Raw genomic sequence first — 23931 nt, forward strand, 5'->3', positions numbered from 1 at the left:
TTTTGTAATACTTTGTAAAAATGAGGTATGGGACAGAAATGTGTATCGGAGAACAGGAATGTTATGAAGCATTGGTCATGTCAGGCAACTATTTTTTTTAAAAAATTCATCAGGATATATAAAACTTGCAGCACCTGTTGCAGTGCAGGCTGGAGTGCTCCTTTTGTCAAATCCTGCTTTGTGCAGGGACTGAAATTCCTGGAGACTGCTCAAAACCACAAGGATGACTGTTTAACAAGATAGTCATGAAAAGTATCTGACACAGGCTGGTGTTTTAACACGACATTGAGCAGTATGTGCTCCAGTGAGGGCATTGCAGCTCCTTTTGTCCTAAGTTGAAACACTTAATAAGTGCTAAGTGATATATAGTCTGGTTAATTCATCTTGGTATATTTAGCAACATAATGCAGCAGTTAAAGGATGCAGTTTCCTACACAGTTCCAAAGCTAAAACCAATAATATTTCCCAAGCTCTGCTTCCCGTCAAACTGTCCAGGGTTTTAAAATTTCTCGTGTACAAACAGGTACATATGATTCAAATAAACTCTGTACCTGTAGTGAAAATAGAGAACAAAAAAAAAACCCACATCTGCCTAAAACATGGCTTTCAATGCAACCAGCCAACAATCTAACTGTAGATTACTTGCATGCCTGCACATTAAAATAGATCAAAGAACAATATGTGAGACACAGAGCATCACTCTGAGCTGTAACCAGAGAGCTGATGGAAAATATAACAGGCTCTGTCTAAGACAAGTATTCCAATTACAACATGGACCAGATACTGAGACATAATCCTTTTTTTTAAAAAAAACCATATGCAATCTGAGAACTTGATCAGAATTATTGTCTGAGGAGATATCATCACAGTACACATATTAAATATTTTTACCAAAATGCAGTGACCATTTTAATTACAAACGATGTACTGTGGGTATGGAACTTAATCCAGAAAAGCCCTATTCTGAAGATTATTAAGAGTGATGTGACATTTTGCTTGGTGCCAAACTGTCTAATATTAGTAGTTCCCATGAAGCTACACTTTACAGTTACAGGAGGTAGTTGATTTTAGCCCAGACAGGCGACAAATCTTGCTTTAATTCAGGTGTTTCTTTCTGATATTATGCAATGTAATCTGAGGCACAGCCATTTGAAATACATTCTGGCAAGGGGTAAAATCACACCCACCTTTCAAGGTAAGACTTTCTCCCCAGAAGGCCAGATTATCACCACTTGGAAGGTGAGAACATCCCTGGGAAGCATGTCCAACCCCTCTAGAAGAGGGGATCACCACCACCCTCAATCCAGAAAGCAAGACCACACTGTTCTCCTCTCTTCAAGGTAAGGCCACCTCCACATCCTCATGGAAGTCAAGACCAGCAACCCACTCCCCCTGACCTAATCCAGAAGGCCAGGCTACTTCTCCCTCCCAAAATAAGACCATCCCACCTGCAAGGTGAGATCACCAACACTCCCCTCCCTCAGGATGGTAGTCAATGGATCACCTAAAGACTTTTAAACATTCCTTTAAATCATTTCTATCCTTCCTTTTAATGGGTATGCCTCTTGTGGATGATAAAGAAAACTGGAGAAGGGCAAAGGATGCCAAATTATATTCATAACTTGACGCAGAATAAACCCTGCGGTGTCTTTGCAATGGTAGGAAACAATAAATGAAAACATTCGGACCAAAGCATCTCTTGCCTTTTTGTTTCATTTAAGTTGCTCCTCATTTTTAGTGCATTTTTCTCATGAGTACCAGCTACTAAATCTATTTTCGTTCACAGTCAGCATATGTGCAGCTGGTGTCAGTGAAAGATTGGACAACTGTTTCTTTATCTTGTAGAGTAGGGTGTTAGCATAGATGTAGATATTCATTCATAATCCACATAGAAAAATGCACGAGAGTGCTTGAGCCTTTAACACTCTCTCAGAAAAAAAAGCATTCAGCTCAGTTCATTGGGGAACACGTGTTACTTTCTAATGGAAGCAATGATACAGCAAAACCAACTTTACAAAGTATAGCAACCACTAATTATAAAAATCCAGCCAGCATGGGGTGCAGCAGTGGACTGGAACCCCTAAAAGTGGGGCCATATAGCTCCTCCTACTCTATTCCACATGACATGGTATTTGGGGAAATGTACTGGGTGCGATAACATGTGTTTTGCAAGGCCTTAGACAAGCTACTAAAAGAGAGATTATTAGAGAAGATTAAGGGGTATGGGATTAAGGGAAACGTGGAAAAGTGCATTAAAAGGTGTTACAAAGGAGAAAACAGAGTAGAAGTTAATGGTAGATTTTCAGAATGTTTGGGTGGACAATGATGTTCCACAGGTTTCAGTTCTGGGGCCTTTCCATAGGAAAATAGCCTGATCGGCTATTCAATGAAAACATGGTTGATCTGCAACCCAACTGCATCTTCCCTGCCTTAGCCACATATCCCTTGATATGTTAGGCTAATGAAAACCTATTAATCTCAGGTTTAAAATGAATAAAGCATCAATTGCAATTTGTGGAAGAGTTTCAAGCTCCTAACATCCTGAGTGTGTAGAAGTGTTTCCTAATCTCACTCCTGAAAGGTCTGGCTCGCGTTTTTAGACCAGACCCATAGTCTTAGACTCCCTCAACCAGTGGAAGTAGTTTCTCTCTATCTACCCCATTTGTTCCCCTGAACATCTTGAAAACGTTGATCAAATTACCCCTTAACTCTTAAATTCCAGGGAATACAATCCTATTTTGTGTAATCTCATAATTTAATACTTGGAGTCCAGGTTTTCATTCTGATAAATCTATGCTATACTATCCCCCCATCCCATGCCCAATATATCTTTTCGAAAGTGAGGTGCTGAGAATTGCTCACAGTATTCCAGGTGTGGTCTAACTAGGGCTTTGTAGAACTGTGGTATAGTTGCATTCACATAATGTGCACATTAGTTATTTGTAATTATTTGGAAGCTTTCAAGGGATACATTTAACCAAAACAAAATAACAGCTGTAATTATACTCTGAATGGAAGTAGACTCAGTGATTTGGAACAAAAGAGGGATTTGTAGGTACGGTTCATTGGACACTGAAGGCTGTACCTTGTGTTGATAAGGCCATAATACAAGCTAATAGAATTCTACATTTTATCACAAGAGGCACTGAGTATAAAATATAATCAGTAATGAGAAGTCTAGGCAGAGCCTTAATAACACCACTGTTAAAGTATCATGTGAAGTATTTGGCTTCACTGAAGGTGGGAGTGCAGACAGGCTGGTGGAGAGAGGCTGTCAGGGAGATTGCGAGCTGTGCTTAGTCAGTCATTCAGCTTAAGAGCCTGTCTATGCCTACATTATTATCTTTCCCATTGAAGACAAAGAACCCCAGTAGGTTCTCTGGTCAATCAGCTCACATATTCAAATATAAAAGGCCATGTTTATTTTTAAAAAGTGAGACACAAAGAAACAGGTCAAGATTTTATTTCATTTTAATCAAAAGAATGAAACTTGACAGGCTTGTGGCCACATTAGTGGGCTGAAGTTTTCTCTTGGGGATAACATGTCAGAGTATCGTGATTACTGCTACACTTGGTGCACGATCTTTATCAATCTCCAGGACAGGAAAGCAGCAATTCAATTTAACACCATATCCAAAGGGAAGCATATTTATCCTAACACGTCCAAGGTGGCATGGAAAGATTAGCAATACAAGTGAGCTCAGGTCCCTCGAGTAGAACAACCCAACAAGGGAAGGCTCAAGAATAAAACCTCAAGTAACGAGAAGTTTTATTAAACCCAGAACTTTAGTTCCCTGGTGCCCACTCTGCACCTTCAGTTCAACTGCATAATTGGAGCATGCTCATATTGAAAATGAACCAAAATGCACTCCAACACCTAGGCTTTGCAGACGATATCTTCAGTAAGAGCTGATCACAGAACTCTTCTGCAACATATAGGTGGCAGGTTCTTTACATCGTAGTAGTTGGCTAGCACCAATAATTCCCTATAAAAGAGCTGTGCATTTGGCACACTGCAAAAAGCTTTTTTTGGAAGGGTAACTTCAGGTAGAATAAAAGCCATAATAATAGCTCTAATAAATACATATCACTGAAAGAGAATAAAAACAAATAGTTAAGATCCCAGTCATTTTTTGATGTGTCCACAGTTTAGGAGACTCTTCCTCATGTAGTAAGTTGTCACAGTTAACTTATTCCTCCAGTTTACAGTCAAATCCAACACAAATGGAAAGGATGCAAGAGTCCGACTTGCAATGGTTACAGACAATCCCAACCCGATAACTAGCACCCACAAGCCCGGAGTACAAAACTGACCAGAAATTATCGCCACAGTCAGATAGATCGCAAGGAGGGCTGATATGCAAAGTGGAAAATTTTTAACTGATGCACCACAGGTGACTTCCCTGAAATGTGAGTTCACTGTGAAGTCACTCTGGTGTGTGGCAAAGTAGAGAGAGCTTTAGTCTGTACTTGGCCCCCGTATTATATTTGATTGATCTGTGTGCAACGCTGACACCAGGTGCCAAAGGTGGAGGAAAATTGTGCAATTTCTCAGATCTGGCATCTGCCAACTTGAAATGCACAAAATTCATCAAGTACTATTGGAATTTTCTGTTCAATTTTCTGGGAACACTGACCACTTTTTATTTCAGAAGCAACAGTCTTAATGAACATAGGTGAAAAGGCAAAACATTTCCCTATCACTTATATCCTAGCTCTTTGGTCCCTCGTATGTTCTACATAATTACCTCGTGACAATTAAAAACAGAAGAAGTGGTTTCAAGGATGGCATTTGAACTATAAATTTACATTTATAGTCCTCCTGATTAGAAGGTTTGGAAACAGTAGAAAGCAGAGGCTGTTGTAGCTGGGAATGTAGATCTGAAGCTCATTGCCACCTCACCAACCAATGTTCCACAGCTATGAGATTGTTAATTAAAAGTATATTTCCACAACTTTACTTTGAAATGGGCAATTGTGTGGGGGGGGGGGGGTGGCGTGGCGAGGTTGTTTGATAGAACTAAAGACTTATGCCATTAAAACTTAAGGAAAAAAATTACATTTTCTTTTGTTCAAGCTGTGCTAATGGCAGGAATTTTACCCACACTGCTTGTGGTTGTGAAACCTACCTATTCTTCATACTGTCCCATGTGTTGCAAAGACCTAATCATAATTGAACATTTGAAATATTGCAGCACTGCCCCAGTAACAGCAGCGGGAGGTAAATTCTGCAGTGTGGAAGTGAGAAGGGTAAGCTTGTAGAGTAAAGGGTTAATATCAGGAACACCTGATAATGATGTAGCTGCTGATGAAACCATAATGCAATGTTACATGATTAAGTAACTGTGATCTGGAGGGAAGCAGAAGTACAACCTTGTGTAGAGTTACTGAGATGCACAGATCTGTAAACAAGAATGGTATTTATGAATTATAGACTAAAATAGCTTTCTTAGGGGAACAGGGAAACCCCATCCTACCCCTAACTCAAGACCAAACAGAATGAAGTGTTAGCCTTGGCAGCAGCCAAGGTATTGCAGAATTCTGAGAACCCTGGGCATCATTTGGGTTACCAAATCTGCTTCAATGTAGTCCTGAGGGTTCATTCTGTGACCTCCCATGTCCAACTACCTCACCCAGTCAAAAAAACTTTTTATAACCAACTTAAGGTGGAAGCGTTCAAAGCAAATGAAAAAGGAAAGCATATTTTTAATGACTCAAGGATTTTTATCCTAGGTTGCTCACAGCAATTTCGAAGAGATTAATTCTTATTTCCTTGAGAATCTAGGACAGTCCAGAAAGACTGAAAACCCTGGATATCATTAACCTAATTTTGAAGGAATTGACTACTGTGCTTCTGGATTGTAAATGTGGGCTTGCAGGGAATAGAAAGTCCCAGAGGATACACCAGGAACAGTAGCATTGTGGTTATGTTACTGAAGTAGCTAAAGGTCTGGAGACATGAACTCAATTCCCACCAGGACAGCTGGGGAATTTAAATTCAGTCAATTAAGTAAGTCTGGAATAAAAACCAGTATCAATAATTGTGACCAGGTAATTCCTAGACCTGGTTCAGAAATCCCCTTTGGGGAAGGAAATCTGCCATCCTTATTCAGCCTTATGTGATTCCAACCCCACAGAAGTGTGGCTGACTCTCAACTGCCCTCTGAAATGGACTAGCAAAAACCATTCAGTTGTTATGAAGGCAGCTCTCAACATCACCTTCTCAAAGAAAAATAGGATTGGGTAATAAATGCCTTGCCAGTGCTGCCCTGTATCCAGTGAATGAATAAAAAGCCTCAAGTGCTTATTCAAAGAAGTGATCATGATACTGTTTAAAACTCTGGTGTCTGAGGTGCACTAAGAAAAGCAATGGATTCTTGGGTTGAAACATGGGTTTGTTTTTCTTTCCAAATGCAATCTTGACAGATTGTTTTGAAATCAATCATGCAACTCTAATGCCTGAAAGGTCATGTATCTGGAGACAACAAAGCAGCTGATTCTTCTATTCTCTTCCATTTAATAGGTAATGAGAAATTAGTCAATGAAGTACACTTAACTATGCCTGCCTCAAGTGATGGACAGATAGAAAACAAAGCTTGATAACAGGACAGCAGTATATGGGAATTAAAATTTTGCATCAGATAGAAAAACGATTAACTTTACATCAAATTTATGTAGCAGGGGAGACTGATTAACAGCTCTTTCAAAGAGCTGGCACAGGCACCATAGGCCAAATGGCCTTCTCTTGTGCTGTGTGATTCTAAGAAATCTGTTGTCCAGAAAAGTGAGATCCCTACAGCAATCATTATCTGAGGTTCCATCTGACTTAAATATTCCGCTACCTTTCTTCTAAATGGGCGAATTAAGGTTGCAGCCAAGAGGAGAGAAAATGATAACTTTTTTTTTTAGGTCTAAAGACACAGAAATAATCCTAACAGGCCACTGTGAAAAGAGTTTAAGTAGTGTAATCAAGGCTAAGGAATATGTTGCCCTTGCACTGGGCAATTTTTAAGATGGGTGCAGTTTCTGTAACAGTAAGCACTGAAAACTCAGCTCAAACCTACTGGAGAAAGATCGTAATGGTGATGCCTGAAACAAAGGTTTAATTTTTTTAACTACAATTGTAAAAGCAGATTTGACTGTCGCCGCAATGACTCTGATTCACTAAATGTGTCTTCCTATGCTCATTCAGAAGGTAAAACATTTCCAGTTTGGCAACACTGTCCCTTTAATCATACCAAGCATCCTCCTATTACATTACAGTTCAAAAGAACTTTATTGACAGTAGTGTGTTTGGGACATCCTGAATCATGGGAGACACTAAGGCTTGTATTTCACTGAACAAAGAAGATTAAGGGGTGATCTTATTGAGGTGTTTATAAGATTTGGAAAGAAAAATTATGATTGATAGGATAAAAGAGAAACTATTTCCTTTGGTAGGCAAGGCCTGAACAATGGGGGCATAACTTTAAAATTAAAGCTAGGCAGGTCAGGGGTGAACATCAGGAAGCACTTCTTCAGAGGCAGGGTAGTGAAAATTTGGAATTCTCTTCCCTAAATAATTGTGAGGCTTAGTTAAAAACCAAGATTGATATAAGTTTTTGTTAGGCAAAATTACTAGGGTTATAGAGCCAACGTGGGTAGCTGGTGTTCATATGAAGATCAGCCATGATCTAACTGAATGCCAGAACAGATTTGAGGGGCTGATTGGCCTCCTCCTGTTCTTATTTTCCTGTATAAATGCAAGGTCTTTCTTTTTCTTTTCTATGGTTCCATAGCTATAATGAAGTGGTGGGGCAGTGGGGATTAGTCTTGTATTGCTTTGATCTTGAGTGAGCACAAGCATGTGAGCCAAATAGCTTGTTACTGCACTATAATCCTCTATGGTTCTACCTTGATGCATGACAATAGTGAACACCTAAACATTCATAAGATCTATTGCATTAATTACTCAGTAAAGATTGTTGACTAGATATTAAATTGGTATCAATGTCTCCAGGGAAACCTTTCCCCAGCTGAATCAACAAACGTAGCAGACTGTTGGATCCAAAGCCCTTGGTTTGCTGGGACTAAAGGATCCAGGCTGCATGCTTTGTTCGAGGCAACCGAGTCAGTACAGAGACAGTGTCGGAGATAGTTGTTAGAATAAACACATTCTGTTTTTTTACAAATTAACTCTACAACTACACTGCGTTCACAACATAAAACTCTGTCTTCACTCATTGGTGATTAACTCAGGACTCTCACATAGAGGTAGTCTGCGCTACTCTGCTATTGGATAATAAGATCATGTGACCTTACATTACAATATTTGTCTTAAAGGTATATTACATCTCAGGTTACTACCTAGGCCAAAATACAGGAACAACTGTGAGTTAAAGTTAAAATGGAGTCTCTGCTATCAGACAGTTGATTCTACTGTGAATGGATTTTGTTCATTTAAGTAGAGTGAGGGAAAGAGAGAGCATATTAATGCAGGATGTTTATAGACTAAGCCGACTCAGTTTATAGACAAGCTATAATTTTATACTCAATATTGATGGAAAGATTCTGATCCATGAATTATATTAAGTCCTTCTAATTTAAGTCTGGCTATTTAAAAGGCTTTCACTAAGGCTACATCCTGAGTGGTGATAAGCATGTTCAATGTAAATATATTGCTGTCAAATATTGCAACTTGTCCACTGTTCTGAGTCAAAGCAGTAATTGTCTATTCAAGTTGCACTTAGAAGCAGCTAAACTCAAATTTAAAAATCTACATTATGCTAAACAGTTTTAAATGTAAAGCATCTTGCTTGACCCATGTTGAGTGCTAAGCCACCCTCTGCATTTGTCACTGCCTTCAATAAAAGTAAACCAAAAAGAACACTTACATACTAAAAACATGCAATGCACATAAGATGCATGCTCGCCACTTTACTGAAAGAGGCAAGACTTGCCTCCTACTGCAGAAGCTGACAGAGACTGTAATTTGGCCCCAGGTTTTTAAGTTGACTCCTAACACTGCACCCAAAGAGTTACCCATTGGAAATGACGCTCCAGGACTACTCACGAGGTCAGTCTTAGGCACGTCCTGATAGTCTGCTGAATAGTAGGATGATGGTCGGGGCACTCCATTGCTATCAGATGCAGGCTTAGGTGGTTGAGCGTGTTGCCTGTACGTAGCACTTTTAGGCGTCCAGCAGAAAAGATTGATAGACTCTCGAACACAACGCTCAATGTCAATTTCTGAAAACCAAACAAATACATCAATTGGTAAAGATAAACACAAAAGCCAAAGTGTTTAGCCATGCCAACTAGGCCAACTTGTAGTATAAGGATGTTCAGTCAGAGCAAGGGTTAATGTGGGACTTGAGAACAGTACTGCCCATGGTATGATGTTGACAGTCACGTGATGATGTGTAGTCGAGTCTGGACAGAGCCAGCATGGAGACATCACCCATGCAAGGCTGTACCTTGGGGATGTATACAGTTATGAATTACCAATAAGCGGTTTATGTTCAACCATACAAGCCTCCAGATCTCTTCGTGAGATATCAAACAACCTCAAAACAGAACCCAACTGTCTATTTGCCTCACTTAAACTCCTCTCATGGCTGATTTGAAGAACAAACAGTGATTGAATCGTTGATCTCTTCCAAGTTCGCTGCACACGTAGGGTACATTCTGAGTAGTGATAAGCATGTTCAATGTGTACAAAGCAGCTAAACTCACATTTAAAAATCTACATTATGCTAAACAGTTTCAAGTGTAAAGCACCTTGCATGGTCTATGCTGAGTGCTAAACTACCCCTGCATTTGTTATAGCCTTCTGACAATCTTTGTATTTGTATAATAAATTGTGGAATACTCACTCACTTTTCCAGAACCACTTCATCCAATTCAAGGTCACGGGGTATTGCAGCCTCTCCTGACAGGCAATGGGCGCTAGGTGAGGTGCACACTGGGGGACAATTTACTGTAGCCAATCCACCTACCCAGCACGTCTTTGGATGGTGGGAAGAGACTGGAGCACCTGGCGGAAACCCACATGGACACGGGAAGAATATGCAAACTCCACACAGACAGACACCCGAGGTCAGGATTGAGCCCGGGTGCCTGAAGCTGTGAGTCAGCAGTGCTGACCACTGCATCACCGTGCTGCCCCATTGTAGAATACGTTGTAAGCAAATAACTTTCCTAAACATGTTGACCGTCAGGGAACAAACTGAAATATCATGGCACCTGGAATGAGCATACAGAAAAGGTCAGTGAGAAAGGGAACTACAAATCCCAGCATGCACTCTAATCTAATGGCAAACACAGAAGCACTACTAATTCCAGCAGCTCTTGTACAATTTCATTCATTAGAAGCTGGCAGGAAATGGGCTGCGTACATTTAGTTAAAAAGTCCCCACAAAAATCCTGGCTCAGTTGGTGGCATTCCTGTATCTGGGTCAGAAAGTTTTGTGTTCGAGTCTCACTTGAACATAAAAATCTAATACTGACAAAGTGCTGCAACTATTGGAGGTGTCGTCTTTTGCTTGAGGCCATGTCTGCCCTCTCAAATCCTAGAGCGCTATAATCAAAGAACAGAGGAATCACCCCTGGTCAATGTTTGTCCCTCAAATGATGTACAAAACAGATGATCTGGTCAGTTACCACATTGTTGTTGGTGGGGCCTTGCAAATTGCATGCAAATTTATTATTTTTTTTAATCATACATGGGACGTGGGCATCGCTGGCTAGGCCAGCATTTATTGCCCATCTCTAATTGCCCTTGAGAAGGTGGTGGTAAGCTGCCTTCTTGAACTGTAGTCCACGTGGTATAGGTGCACCTACAGTGCTGTTAGGGAGGGAGTTCCAGGATTTTGACCCAGTGACAGTGAAGGAATGGCGATATATTCCAAGTTAGGGTGGTGAGCGGCTGGGAGGGGAACTTCCAGGTGTGGTGTTCTCATGTGTTTGCTGCCCTTGTCCATTTAGATGGTAGCGGTTGTGGGTTTGGTAGGTGCTACCTAAGGAAGATTGGTGAGTTGCTGCAGTGCACCTTGTAGATGGTATACACTGCTGCCACAATACATCGGTGGTGGAGGGAGTGAATGTTTGTGTATGGCGTTAAATCAAGCAGGTTGCTTTGTCCTGGATGGTGTCGGGCTTCTTGAGTGTTGTTGGAGTTGCACTCATCCAGGCAAGTGGGGAGTATTCCATCACACTCCTGACTTGTGCCTTGTTAATGGTGGACAGGCTTTGTGGAGTCAGGAGGTGAGTTAATCGCCGCAGGATTCCTAGCCTCTAGCCTGCTCTTGTAGCCACAGTATTTATATGGCTACTCCAGTTCAGTTTCTGTTCGATGGTAACCCCCGGGATGTTGATAGCGGGGGATTCAGCAATGGTAATGCCAGTGAATATCAAGGGGCAATGGTTAGATTCTTTCTTGTTGAAGAAGGTTGAAGGTCATTGCCTGGCACTTGTGTGGAGTGAATGTTACTTGCCACTTGTCAGTCCTAGCCTGGATATTGTCCAGGTCCTGCTGCATTTGGACACGGATTGCTTCAGTATCTGAGGAGTCGTGAATAGTGCTGAACACTATGCAATCATCAGTGAACATCCCCATTTCTGACCTTATGATAGAAGGAAGACCATAAGACCATAAGACATAGGAGCAGAAGTTAGGCCATTCGGCCCATTGAGTCTGCTCCGTCATTCAATCATGGCTGATATGTTTCTCAACCCCATTCTCCTGCCTTCTCCTCGTAGCCTTTGAACCCCTTACCAATCAAGAACCTATCTATCTCGGTCTTAAATACACTCAATGACCTGGCCTCCACAGCCTTCTGTGGCAATGAATTCCATAGACTCACCACTCTCTGGCTAAAGAAGTTTCTCCTCATCTCTGTTCTAAAAGGTCTTCCCTTTACTTTGAGGCTGTGCCCTCGGGTCCTAGTCTCTCCTACTAATGGAAACATCTTCCCCACGTCCACTCTATCCAGGCCTTTCAGTATTCTGTAAGTTTCAATCAGATCCCCCCTCATCCTTCTAAACTCCATTGAGTATAGACCCAGAGTCCTCAAACGTTCCTCATATGTTAAGTCTTTCATTTCTGGGATCATTCTCGTGAACCTCCTCTGGACCCTCTCCAGGGCCAGCACATCCTTCCTGAGATATAGGGCCCAAAATTGCTCACAATATTCCACATGTGGTCTGACCAGAGCCTTATAAAGCCTCAGCAGCACATCCCTGCTTTTATATTCCATTCCTCTCGAAATAAATGCCAACACTGCATTTACCTTCCTAAACATCGACTCAACCTGCAAGTTAACCTTGAAACCTTAAGAGAATCCTGGACTAGGACTCGCAAGTCCCTTTGCACTCCAGATTTCTGAATTTTCTCCCCATTTAGAAAATAGTCTATGCCTCTATTCTTCCTACCATAGTGCATGACCTCACACTTCCCCACATTGTATTCCATCTGTCACTTCTTTGCCCATTCTCCTAACCTGTACAAATCCTTCTGCAGCCTCCCCGCCTCCTCAATACAACCTGTCCCACCACCTATCTTAGTATCATCTGCAAACTTAGCCAGGATGCCCTCAGTTCCTTCATCTAGATCATTAATGTATAATGTGAAAAGTTGTGGTCCCAACACTGACCCCTGCGGAACTCCACTAGTCACTGGCCACCATCTTGAGAAGGACCCCCTTATCCCCACTCTCTGCCTCCTGCCAGACAGCCAATCTTCTATCCATGCTAGTACCTTGCCTCTAACACCATAGACTCTTGTCTTACTGAGCAGCCTCCTGTGCGGCACCTTGTCAAAGGCCTTCTGGAAGTCCAAGTAGATAACATCCATTGGCTCTCCTTTGTCTAACCTAATTATCACCTCCTCAAAGAATTCTAACAGATCTGTCAGGCATGACCTCCCAGCGATGAAACCATGCTGAATTTGCCCGATTTTGCCAGGCACTTCCAAGTATTCTGAAATCTCATCCTTAATAATGGACTCTAAAATCTTACCAACGACCGAGGTCAGGCTAATCGGCCTGTAATTTCCTGTCTTTTGCCTCACTCCCTTCGTAAACAGGGGGGTTACATTAGCGATTTTCCAGTCCTCTGGGACCCTCCCTGACTCCAGTGATTCCTGAAAGATCACCACTAACGCCTCCACTATCTCTTCAGCTATCTCCTTCAGAACTCTGGGGTGTAATCCATCTGGTCCAGGTGATTTATCCACCTTCAGACCTTTCAGTTTTCCTAGCACCTCCTTGGTAATGGCCACCATACTCACCCCTGCCTCCTGACTCTCTTGAACTTTGGGGATGTCACTCAATTCTTCCACTATGTAGACTGATGCAAAGTATCTATTCAGTTCCTCTGCCATTTCTTTGTTCCCCACTACTACTTCTCCAGCATCATTTTCCAGTGGCCCAATGTCCACTTTTGCCTCTCTCTTACCCTTTATATATCTAAAAAACTCTTGCAATTTTCTTTTATATTACTGGCTAGTTTACCCTCATATTTAATCTTCTCCCTCCTTATTTCTTTTTTAGTTGTCCTCTGTTGGTCTTTGTAGGCTTCCCAATCCCCTGGTTTCCAACTGCTCTTCGTCGCATTGTATGCTTTCTCTTTAACTTTTATGCTGTCCCTGACTTCGCTTGTCAGCCATGGTTGCCTCGATCTCCCTTTAGTATGCTTCTTCTTCCTAGGGATGAATTTTTACTGTGTCTCCCAAATTACTCCCAGAAACTCCTGCCATTGCTGTTCCTCTGTCTTTCCTGTTAGGCTCATCTCCCAGTCAGTTCTGGCCAGCTCCTCCCTCATGCCTCTGTAGTTGCCTTTATTGAACTGTAATACCATTACATCTGATTCCAGCTTTTTCCTCTCAAATTGCAGGGTAAATTCTATCATATTATGGTCACTTCCTCCTAAGGGTTCCTTCACCTTAAGCTCCCTTATCAAATCTGCCTCATTACACATCACTAAATCTAGAATTGCCTGTTCCCTAGTGGGCTCCACCACAAGCTGCTCCAAAAAGCCATCTCGTAGACATTCCACAAATTCCCTTTCTTGGGATCCACTACCAACCTGAGTTTCCCAGTCTACCTGTGTATTGAAATCCCCCATGATCACTGTAACCTTGCCTTTCTTATATGCCTTTTCTATCTCCTGGTGTATCTTGTGCCCCACATCCTGACTACTGTTCGGAGGCTTGTGCATAACGCCATTATGGTTTTTTTACCTTTGCGGTTCCTCAACTCTACCCAAACAGATTCTACATCATCTGACCCTATGTCATTTCTTGGTATCGGTTTAATTTCATTTCTTACTAACAAAGCAACCCCACCCCCTCTGCCAACCTGCCTATCTTTTCGATAGGATGTATATCCTTTGATACTTAGCTCCCAGTCCTGATCCCCTTGCAGCCATGTCTCCGTGATGCCCACATCATACCTACCAATTTCAATCTGTGCCACAAGCTCATTTACCTTATTTCGTACACTGTATGTATTCAGATACAACACCTTCAGTCCTGCATTACCCGTCCCCTTTCTCAATATTGTCCCTTTATCTTATGTGCTTGAAGTTAGATTCCTAGCCCTTTCCAAAAACTCTGTCCTATTTTGTGTTCTGGAGACTTTAATAGCCTCACCTGGGCTCTCCTTTCTTTTCAGTTTTTTCATAATTTTCCATGAATTTGAATCCACCCCCCCACACGCTAACCTGCTGCTTTGTTTCCCATTAGTCATACTTCTTGGAGTTTTACCACCCCCCCCCCCCCCCGGCCTCTAGTTTAAGGTCCTGTTGACCACCCTATTTACCCTTTTCGCTAGAACATTGGTCCCAGATCAGTTCAGGTGGAGACCGTCCCAATGGCACAGATCCCTCCTGTTCCAATACTGATGCCAAATGGAACCTCTCTTTCCTGCACCACTCCTTTAGCCACGTGTTTACTTCCCTTATTCTCATGTCCCTATGCCAATTTGCACGTGGCTCGGGTAGTAATCCAGAGATTAACCCTTGAAAACCTGTTCTTTAATTTAGTTCCTAGTTCCTGATAATCCCCAAACAGGTCCTCTTTCCTAGTCTTACCTATGTTATTTGTCCCGACGTGGACCACAACAACTGGATCCTCCCCTCTCTCTCCAATATCCTTTCAAGCCAGTCAGAGATGTCCCTCACCTTGGCACCGGGCAGGCAACATACCATGCAGGACTCCTGATCCTGTTTACAAAAGAAGCTATCAATTCCCCTAATTATAGAATCCCCTACAACTACCACTTGTCTTTTTGCTCCCCCCTCTTGAATGGCCTCCTGTGCCATGGTGCCGTGGTCAGCTGGCTCACCCTCCCTACTACCCTCTTCCTCATCCACTCATAGAGCAAGTACCTTGTATCTGTTGGACAAGGTCAAGAGCTGAGGCTCCTCTGTTCCTGAACACAGGATCCCTCTACCTGCCTCACTTGCAGTCACACCCTACTGACCCTGACCACTGACCTGACTTGAAGTACTTAATCTACCGGGTGTGACCGCCTCCTGATACAAAACATCCAGGTAACTCTCCCCCTCCCGGATGTTGATGAAGTAGCTGGAGATGCTTGGGTCTAGGACACTACCTTGAGGGCTCCTGCAGTGATGTCCTGGAACTAAGATGATTGACCTCCAACAACCACAACCATCTTCCTTTCTGCTCGGTATGACTCCAGCCAGTGGAGAGTTTTCCCCCTGGAGTCATAATTAGCAAAAAGGAAGATGGTTGTGGTTGTTGGAGGTCAATCATCTCAGTTGACAGCTGCTTTTCCTATACTTTGACACTAGTTACACTTAAAATACTTCTAGCTGTAAATTGCTTTGGGAAGCCCCGAGGTCATTAAAGGAGCTATAGAAATGCAAGCTTTTTCATTCTTCCTGGATCCAAACCACTCACTGCATAAAAAGGTTTTCCTCATGTCGCCATTCCTTCTTTTGAGAATCACCTGAAATCAGTGTCCTCTGTTCTCCATGTAACTGAAGCTCATCTCAGGAACTGTTCCCGTGAATTTTTTCTGCACCCTCTCTAATGCCTTCACATCCTTTGTAAAGTGCGGTGCCCAGAACTGGACACAATACTCCAGTTAAGTGACTACACCTAAAAGTACTTTATTGTCCGTAAAGTGCTTTGGGATGTCCTAAGATCATGAAAGGCTTTATATAAAACCTTCCTTATAAGAATGGAGGGGTTAAGGAGAGAAAATCAGGAGGAAAAGTAAAGGAAAATTTAAAACCTTTTGCAGGCACAAGTCACACACTTTATTAATGAATATTACCAAATTTTTTTTCAATTTTTCTTAACTTTTTTTCTGTGTTGTCAGGCTACATGTCCAACATCCAGTCTTGACTAACTTAAAATTTTCCTCCAGCTTAAAATTGGGAAAATCAAAGCCATTGACTTTGGCCATTGGGAAAATCAAAGCCATTGACTTTGGCCTCCAGCACAAGTTCCATACTCTCAATATCGATCCCAACTCCCTGCCCAGCCACCGGCTCAGACTGAACTAGGTGGATTGCAATCTCAGCATCTTATTTCACTGTTTGCTGAGCTTCTGATCCCATATCCGCTCTGTAGGAACATAGGAAATAAGAGCAGGTGTAGGTCATTCTGCCCCTCGAGCCTGCTCCACCATTCAACTAGATCATGGCTGATCTTCTTGCTCAATGACATTTTCCTGCACTGCCACCATATTCCTTGATATCTTTAACGTGTAGAAATCTATCGATCTCTGTCTTGAACATACTCAACGACAGAGCCTCTACATCCCTCTGGCGTAGAGAATTCCAAAAATTCATCACCTTCATAGTGAAGAAATTCTTCCTCATTTCAGTCCTAAATGACCAATCCCTTATTCTGAGACTGTGTCGCCTGGTTCAAGACCCCACAGCCAGCGGAAACATCTTTCCTGCATCTAGCCTGTTGAGCCCTGCCTGTAAATATTTTGTATGTTTCAATAAGATCACCTCTCATTCTTCTGAACGGTAGAGAATACAGGACCTGTCTCCTCTGATTCGTCACCCTCCTTAAACTTAAACTATTAAACTGAGTTAGAATTATCCATATTCTTGCCCACTTCAAGTCCCATTAACCCTTCAATCCTGTGCTCACTCAATCACATTGGCTTCCAGTTGTCCAATACCTCACATTTATTATTGTACCAGTTTCAATCATTCACTTCAGTAGCACACTTCACCTCGAGTAAAAAGCTTTCTCTTGTTCTGTCCCAAATCTCTTAAGTTTAATCTTATTGTTTCCTACATTATAACAGTGATACATATGAACATACGAATTAGGAGGAGTAGGCCACTTGGCCCCTTGAGCCTGTTCTACCATTCAATAAGATCATGGCTGATCTGATTGTAAGCTCAATTCCAAACTCCTGCCCACCCCCGATAACCTTTCACCCCCTTGCTTATCAAGAACCTATCTACTTCTGCCTTAAAAATATTCAAAGACTCTGCTTCCACCACCTTTTGCGGAAGACAGTTCCAAGGGCTGACGACCCTCAGAGAAAAATATTTTTTGAAAAATCACACTTCAAGTAGTTAATTGGCTGTAAAGTGCTTTAGAATTACAAGAAAGGTGCTACAAAAATGTAAGTCTAGCTTTCTTTCTAATATCCCCTTGTTTTAGATCTCTCAGCACCTGGAAACAGTCTGCTTCTATCTACTCTGTCTCCTGCCTTTGTGATTTTAAACACCTCAATCAAATCACCCCTTTGAACAAAATAAGGTTGGCAGGATTGAAGGGTTGACTTCCCAGGTAGTAATCTCATATGATGTCCACACGATGGTTATAAACTAGTTATTCTTAAAAATGTGGTTTGTGATTTGACCAGAATCCCTCTGTAAGGATACTAAATAATTGTTCTTTATCAAAATCCTTCTTTATAACTTTTATACATGCAACCCTACATCCTTAATACATTTCAAATTCAGAAGAGTAGCTTCCCATTGGGGCTGGTTAGCTCAGTTGGCTAGATAGCTAGTGTGTAACTCAGAATAGCAGCGACAGCACAGGTTTGATTCCTGTTCTGCCTCAGAGTGAAATGCAACAGCAAATCATCACTAACAGAAACTGCCAAGAAAACAGCTCAGGATGGAGCATCGGCAGACAAGGAGCTGCCTTTGGGTGCAGCACACATGATGATGATGAGCTTCTTAATGAAATGCTGAAAATCACATAATTGCACAGAAATGAGTAACTCTTTCCCCCTTAGCTGGTTTTCCTCCCCAACCATCAAGCTAACTATCAATTTGTTTTATATATATGAGAAACAAAGAAGTAAGGTGGAACAAGTGAAAAGACCTGGTCATATCTAGAGCTTTGTTTTTATTTTGCAAAATAAACATAAACTAATTATTGGAGGTTTGTAGCTTGGCTCTTAGATATTCTTCGCTCAAGCAAACTTTCGTCAAATTTTAAATATGCAAGAAATCACTTTTTAAAAGATAAAAAATAACTGAAGTTAAACAAATAATTAGTTGTAGAAACTAACCCTGTGGTTTTCAAATCCCTTCAAGCAGTGCAGCCATTATAAGGAAAAATAGTGTAATGAAAACAGCCACATCATGTATCCACAAGTGAAATACATGAATTATTGTACAAAAGAATTTCTGTTCTGGGTTAAATAGCATTAGTCATATTCTGTGACCATGCTTCAGGGAGCAGGCATGCACAACAAATTGCCTAGGCATTATCACCAAGTGACATGACTTTGGCTGGAAGCCACACCAGAAGGGAGCTACAGGTGCTATTAAGTTGCTCTCTCCTCTCATGTACCTCAGTCAATACCGATAAAGCTGGCTTTGTCACATGACTAATAAATCTTTTGTCAAGAGGAAATGAAATGAATAAGGTAAATTCTGTTACTGCACTTTGATTTACGTGTAAAAAATCATGATTAATTATCGAGAAGGTGTGTATGTTATCAGAACAATAGATTTGGCAAAGAAGGGCATATCCAAAGAGTCAATGAAGTCGTACAAAGATAGACTTAAATCTAAGCTCAGGAGATAAACCTGAACAAAATTATGTTGTTTTCCAAACTATTCTTGTAGGGAGTCTCCCTGCGCTGTCTTTTCTCCTTTACACCACACCCACCATGCACACCCCATCAGCACCTCTCACCACACATGAACAATCCACACAGAACACAAACTGCTGCTTCATTCCTCAAGCTCACATTAAGAGGAATCTGAATATGTTACTGTGTTGATTGAATTGAAACGATGAAAACAAAGAATGACATTGAACTCAGTAAGACCAAGTGAACTGCAAACAAGTTCACCTCTCAGCAGAATTCTGAGTGTGTGCGGGCATATAAGGATGTGATTGGACTAGAGAGAGTGCAGAGGAGATTTACCAGGATGTTGCCTGGCCTGGAGAGTTTTAGTTATGAGGAGAGATTGGATAGACTGGGGTTATTTTCCCTGGAGCAGAGGAGATTGAGGGGGGCACATGATTGAGGTGTATACAATTATGAGGGGCATAGATAGGGTAGACAGGAAGGAACTTTTCCCCTTGGTGGAGGGATCAATAACCAGGGGGCATAGATTTAAGGTAAGGGGCAGGAGATTTAGAGGGGATGTGAGGAAGAAGTTTTTCATCCAGAGGGTGGTGGGAGTCTGGAACTCACTGTGTGAAAGGGTGGTGGAGGCAGAAACCCTCATAACATTTAAGAAGTATTTGGATATGCACTTGCGATGCCATGGTATAGAAGGCTATGGGCCTAGTGCTGGAAAATGGGATTAGAATAGTAAGATACTTGTTTGACCGGCGCAGATTCGATGGGCCGAAGGGCCGTTTTCTGTGCTGTAGACCTCTTTGACCCTATATTTCTTTTATCCCATAAGCTAAATGAATCAAATGAACATTGATGGATTATTTTTATTATTTAGAAACTCATTATTATTGTCTTTCCTTCTTTTCTGGATTTTCTCCCTGATCCTGGGATACAGTGCCATGGCACCAGCCATTCTCTGCTACTTTGTCCAGATGGCCCTCCTGCTCACGTCGCTTTGGAAAGTGAGTGCTCACAGGCTATTCAAGTCTGAGATCAATCCTACACATCCACCAACACCAGCACTTTCCAGTCAGGATCACTGCATAGCAATCACAAACAGAAGCTTGGACAGATTTATGTTCCGCTCTCTAAGCCAGAGGCAGTCAAACCAATTGTAGTGCCGAGTTGACGGCTAATTAACCACAAAGTCTGGGATCTTACTCGTCTGCAAGGCTCTGCTCTGCTCTACAATGGGGCAGCGCTGATTTTTATCAGTGTTTCTGAAAGTAAAGATAGAAGCTGTACAATCAAACGGAAGCTTTAACCATACAAACTACCGTGTCTTTGTCTCAGGTCTGCTGGTGTACTTGGGAGTTAAAAGGAAATTCCATCGAGACTACCTTGAAACTGTTTCTGAAGGATGTATGAGAGAAGACAGTACCCCCTTTCCTTGATCCCTTATCTTGCAGGCTGTTCTTATCCTTAAAAAAAAAACTAGAACATGCACCTATGCAGCTGCACCCAACTACAGCCTGGAGAAGGGATAAAAAGCTGCGCTGATACTATTGTATCAGCGATGCAGGTTACCTTTGCCTATCTCCACTAGAGCTAAGGGCATGATACAGCTGCCAATCTCCATGGTTAAACAAGTTTTCATATTTTGATAATAACATGCCCATAATATAATACGGTGAACATTGCACAACAAAGTTCTACACTTCTTCACGTTGCATCGACTCATTAAAACAAGCACTGGGCTCCTGGTGTGGCCGCGAAGCTGTTTTAATCGCATCAAATACATTTCTAACTTCTCAGGTTCCTTTCCTGAGAAATAAACTAATACAGGTAACAGTACCTCAAATCCGGCTACACAAAAACCGGCGGTGTCCGGAAAATAAAACAGTTCTTTTAAGCAGGCCATGCAGGGATTTTAAATGGGTGAAAAAAAAACTTACTGGCCTGTTCAGGGAGCTGCTGCACTGGCGTGACGGCGTGCCTGGTAGTTAACCGTTTCGCGCACCTGACGTTTTGAGTGGCTTAGCGACCCTTGACCCCGCCCGACCCAGCTCAGAAAAGATCAGGGAAGTTGTTGCATCAGCGCGGCTTTGTGTGCCTGTCATTGCCCCCACTCTGGGCGGTCGGAGGTGTGGCAGAGACGGTTAAACTCACCCAGGAAGAACAAAAGACTTTTGCATAATCCAGTGAAGTAGGATATTTAGCTATGTATTGTACTTGCAATCAGGACATATGCCTATTCTTGTTACAGTATTGAGATTGGTGCCGTTAAGGCCACCCAAATAGAAGCCCACAGGCTTAAATTCAAGTATTACACTTGATTCCCAAAAGCCTTTAAGTTCCTTGGGCACTGGCTGCCTTCTTGCAGCTGGCCCATCAGTTCAAAGAAAGCTATTAAAGAGTACCGCACAATCTTGCATGAATTCAAAAAACACAAATACTTACAACTGTTTTTAAACACGATTTTAACAACATTTCAGTTTGATTGATCTTTTCTCATTTTAAACAGGGTGCACTGATGTCGGGAGGTGGGGGAGGCATGGAAGTATTATTAAATCAAATGTGAGAGAAGTGAATTAATAACAGCAGAAACGTGGATATTAACCTAGTGTTTTTTTTTTAAATTCATTCATGGGATGCAGGCGTTGCTGACTAGGCCAGCATTTATTGCCCATCCCTAACTGCCCTTGTTCAGAGGACATTTAAGAGTCAACCACATCGCTGTGGGTCTGGAGTCACATGTAGGCCAGACCAGGTAAGGGCAGCAGATTTCCTTCCCTAAAGGACACTGGTGAACCAAATGGGTTTTTACAACAATCAACAATGGTTTCATGGTTGATCATTAGACTTTAAATTCCAGGTTTTTTATTGAAAACCGGCCAAGTTCCGAAATCTGGCATGAACTCATTCCTGAGGTTGCCGGTTTTGAGACACTCTGCCTGTACTGTCTGGCATAAAAGATGAGCATGTAGGAGCCACAATAAGACCATAAGGCGTAGGAAGAGGAGTAGTTCATTCTGCCCATCAAGCCTGCTCTGCCATTCAATGAGATCATGGCTGATCTGCTAATCCTCAACTCCACTTTCCTGCCTTTTCCCCATAATCCTCGATTCCCTTACTGATTAAAAATTTGTCTATCTGAGCCTTGAATGTACTTAACGACCCAGCTTCAACAGCCCGCTGTGGTAAAGAATTCCACAGATTAACTACCCTCAGAGAGAAGTAGTTCCTCCTCATCTCCGTTTTAAATGGGTGACCCCTTATTCTGAGATTATGCCCTCTGGTCCTACAAGGTGGAACAGCTTCTCAGCATCTACCCTGTCAAGCCCCCTAAGAATCTTATATGTTTCAATGAGGTCGCCTCTCATTCTTCTAAACTCCAATGAGTACAGACCCAACCTACTCAACCTCTCCTCCTAAGAAAGTCCCTCCATACCTGGAATCAAACTAGTGAAATTTCTCTGGATTACATCCAATGCTAGTATATCTTTCCATGGATAAGGGGACCAAAACTGTTCACAGCATCCTAGGTGTGGTCTTGTATAGTTTTAGCAAGACTTCCCTATTTTTATAGACTATTCCCTTTGAAATAAAGGCCAACATTCCATTTGCCTTCCCTATCACCTGTTGAACTTGTATGTTAGTTTTTGGGATTCATGCACAAGGACTCCCAAATCCCTCTGTGCTGCAGCCTTCTGCAGTCTTTCTCCATTTAAATAATGTTAAGCTCCTCTATTCTTCCTGCCAAAGTGCATAACCTCACATTTTCCCACATTATATTCCATCTGCTACTTTTTTGTCCACTCCTTAAACTGTCTAAATCCCTCTGTAGACTCCTTGCATTGTCCTCACCATTTGCCTTCCCACCTATTTTTGTATCATTCGCAAATTTGGTGATAGTACATTCAGTTCCCTCATCTAATTCATTAATATATATTATAAATAATTGAGGCTTCAGCACTGATCCCTGTGGCACTCCATTAGTTACAGGTTGCCATCCTGAAAATGCCCCCTTTATCCCAACTCTCTGTCTTCTAATAAAAAAGCTGAGTTCAGGTAAAACATGGTGAGCAGCATAAATCTGATCACCCTCCTGTTAATAGCATTATTTAAATGCAAACTGTTACTGTAAATAAAATAAAAACTTAATTGAAGTGTTTTATAATATTTTTGATGGTAAAGTAGTACACCAATAGTACACCAGACTGATTCTTGGGATGACAGGATTGTCGTATGAGAGGAGATTGAGCCGACTGGGCCTGTATTCACTGAGTTTAGAGAACGAGAGGGGATTTCATTAAAACATATAAAATTCTGACAGGGATAGACAGACTGGGTGCAGGGATGATGTTTCCTCTAGCTGGGGTGTCTAGAACAAGGTCACAGTCTCAGGATACGGGGTAGACCATTCAGGACTGAGATGAGAAGAAACTTCTTCACTCAGAGGTTGGTGAATTTGTGGAATTCTCTATCACAGAAGGCTGTGGAGGCCAAGTCATTGATTATACTTAAGAAGGGAATAGATAGATTTCTGGACTCTAAAGGCGTCAAGGGGTATGGGGAGAACATGGATGTATGGCATTGAGATACAGGGTCAGCCACAATCATATTGAATGGCGCAGCAGGCTCGAAGGGTTGAATGACTTATGCCTGGTCTTATTTTTTATGTTTCTATTTGAGCAATGCAGGGTTGGGCAGGTGCTTTCTGGTAGGAGACAGATGAGAACTCTAGCTGTTGTTCTTGGGTTTACATTGGTTTCTTAACAAAGGTACAGAAAATCCTGCAGAATTGTCCAAAAAGCTATCACAGTCTATGGGAAACAGGTTTGAAAGTTAAAAAAAAAAAGTGCAGCTTAAATGACCTTCTTTCAATCATATTTTCTGTTGGTCACAATGTGGACAT

The 23931-nt window shown here is 41.8% G+C and overlaps 1 protein-coding gene across 5 annotated transcripts in view; it reads right to left on the bottom strand.

Moving 5' to 3' along the window:
- tbck (TBC1 domain containing kinase) overlaps nucleotides 1–23931 on the bottom strand; it is a 200096-nt gene that overhangs the window by 65544 nt on the left and 110621 nt on the right. For 4 of the 5 annotated variants that reach the window (XM_041184468.1, XM_041184458.1, XM_041184472.1 and 1 more), the window contains one exon: nucleotides 9053–9228. In XM_041184468.1, the coding sequence (XP_041040402.1) occupies nucleotides 9053–9228 (176 nt within the window). Of the gene's footprint in view, nucleotides 1–3455; nucleotides 4091–9052; nucleotides 9229–23931 lie in introns of those variants that run through there. The other variant, XM_041184486.1, reaches the window with a different exon arrangement.

Source organism: Carcharodon carcharias, chromosome 1 (assembly GCF_017639515.1).
Source record: "Carcharodon carcharias isolate sCarCar2 chromosome 1, sCarCar2.pri, whole genome shotgun sequence".
Taxonomy (NCBI): domain Eukaryota; kingdom Metazoa; phylum Chordata; class Chondrichthyes; order Lamniformes; family Lamnidae; genus Carcharodon; species Carcharodon carcharias.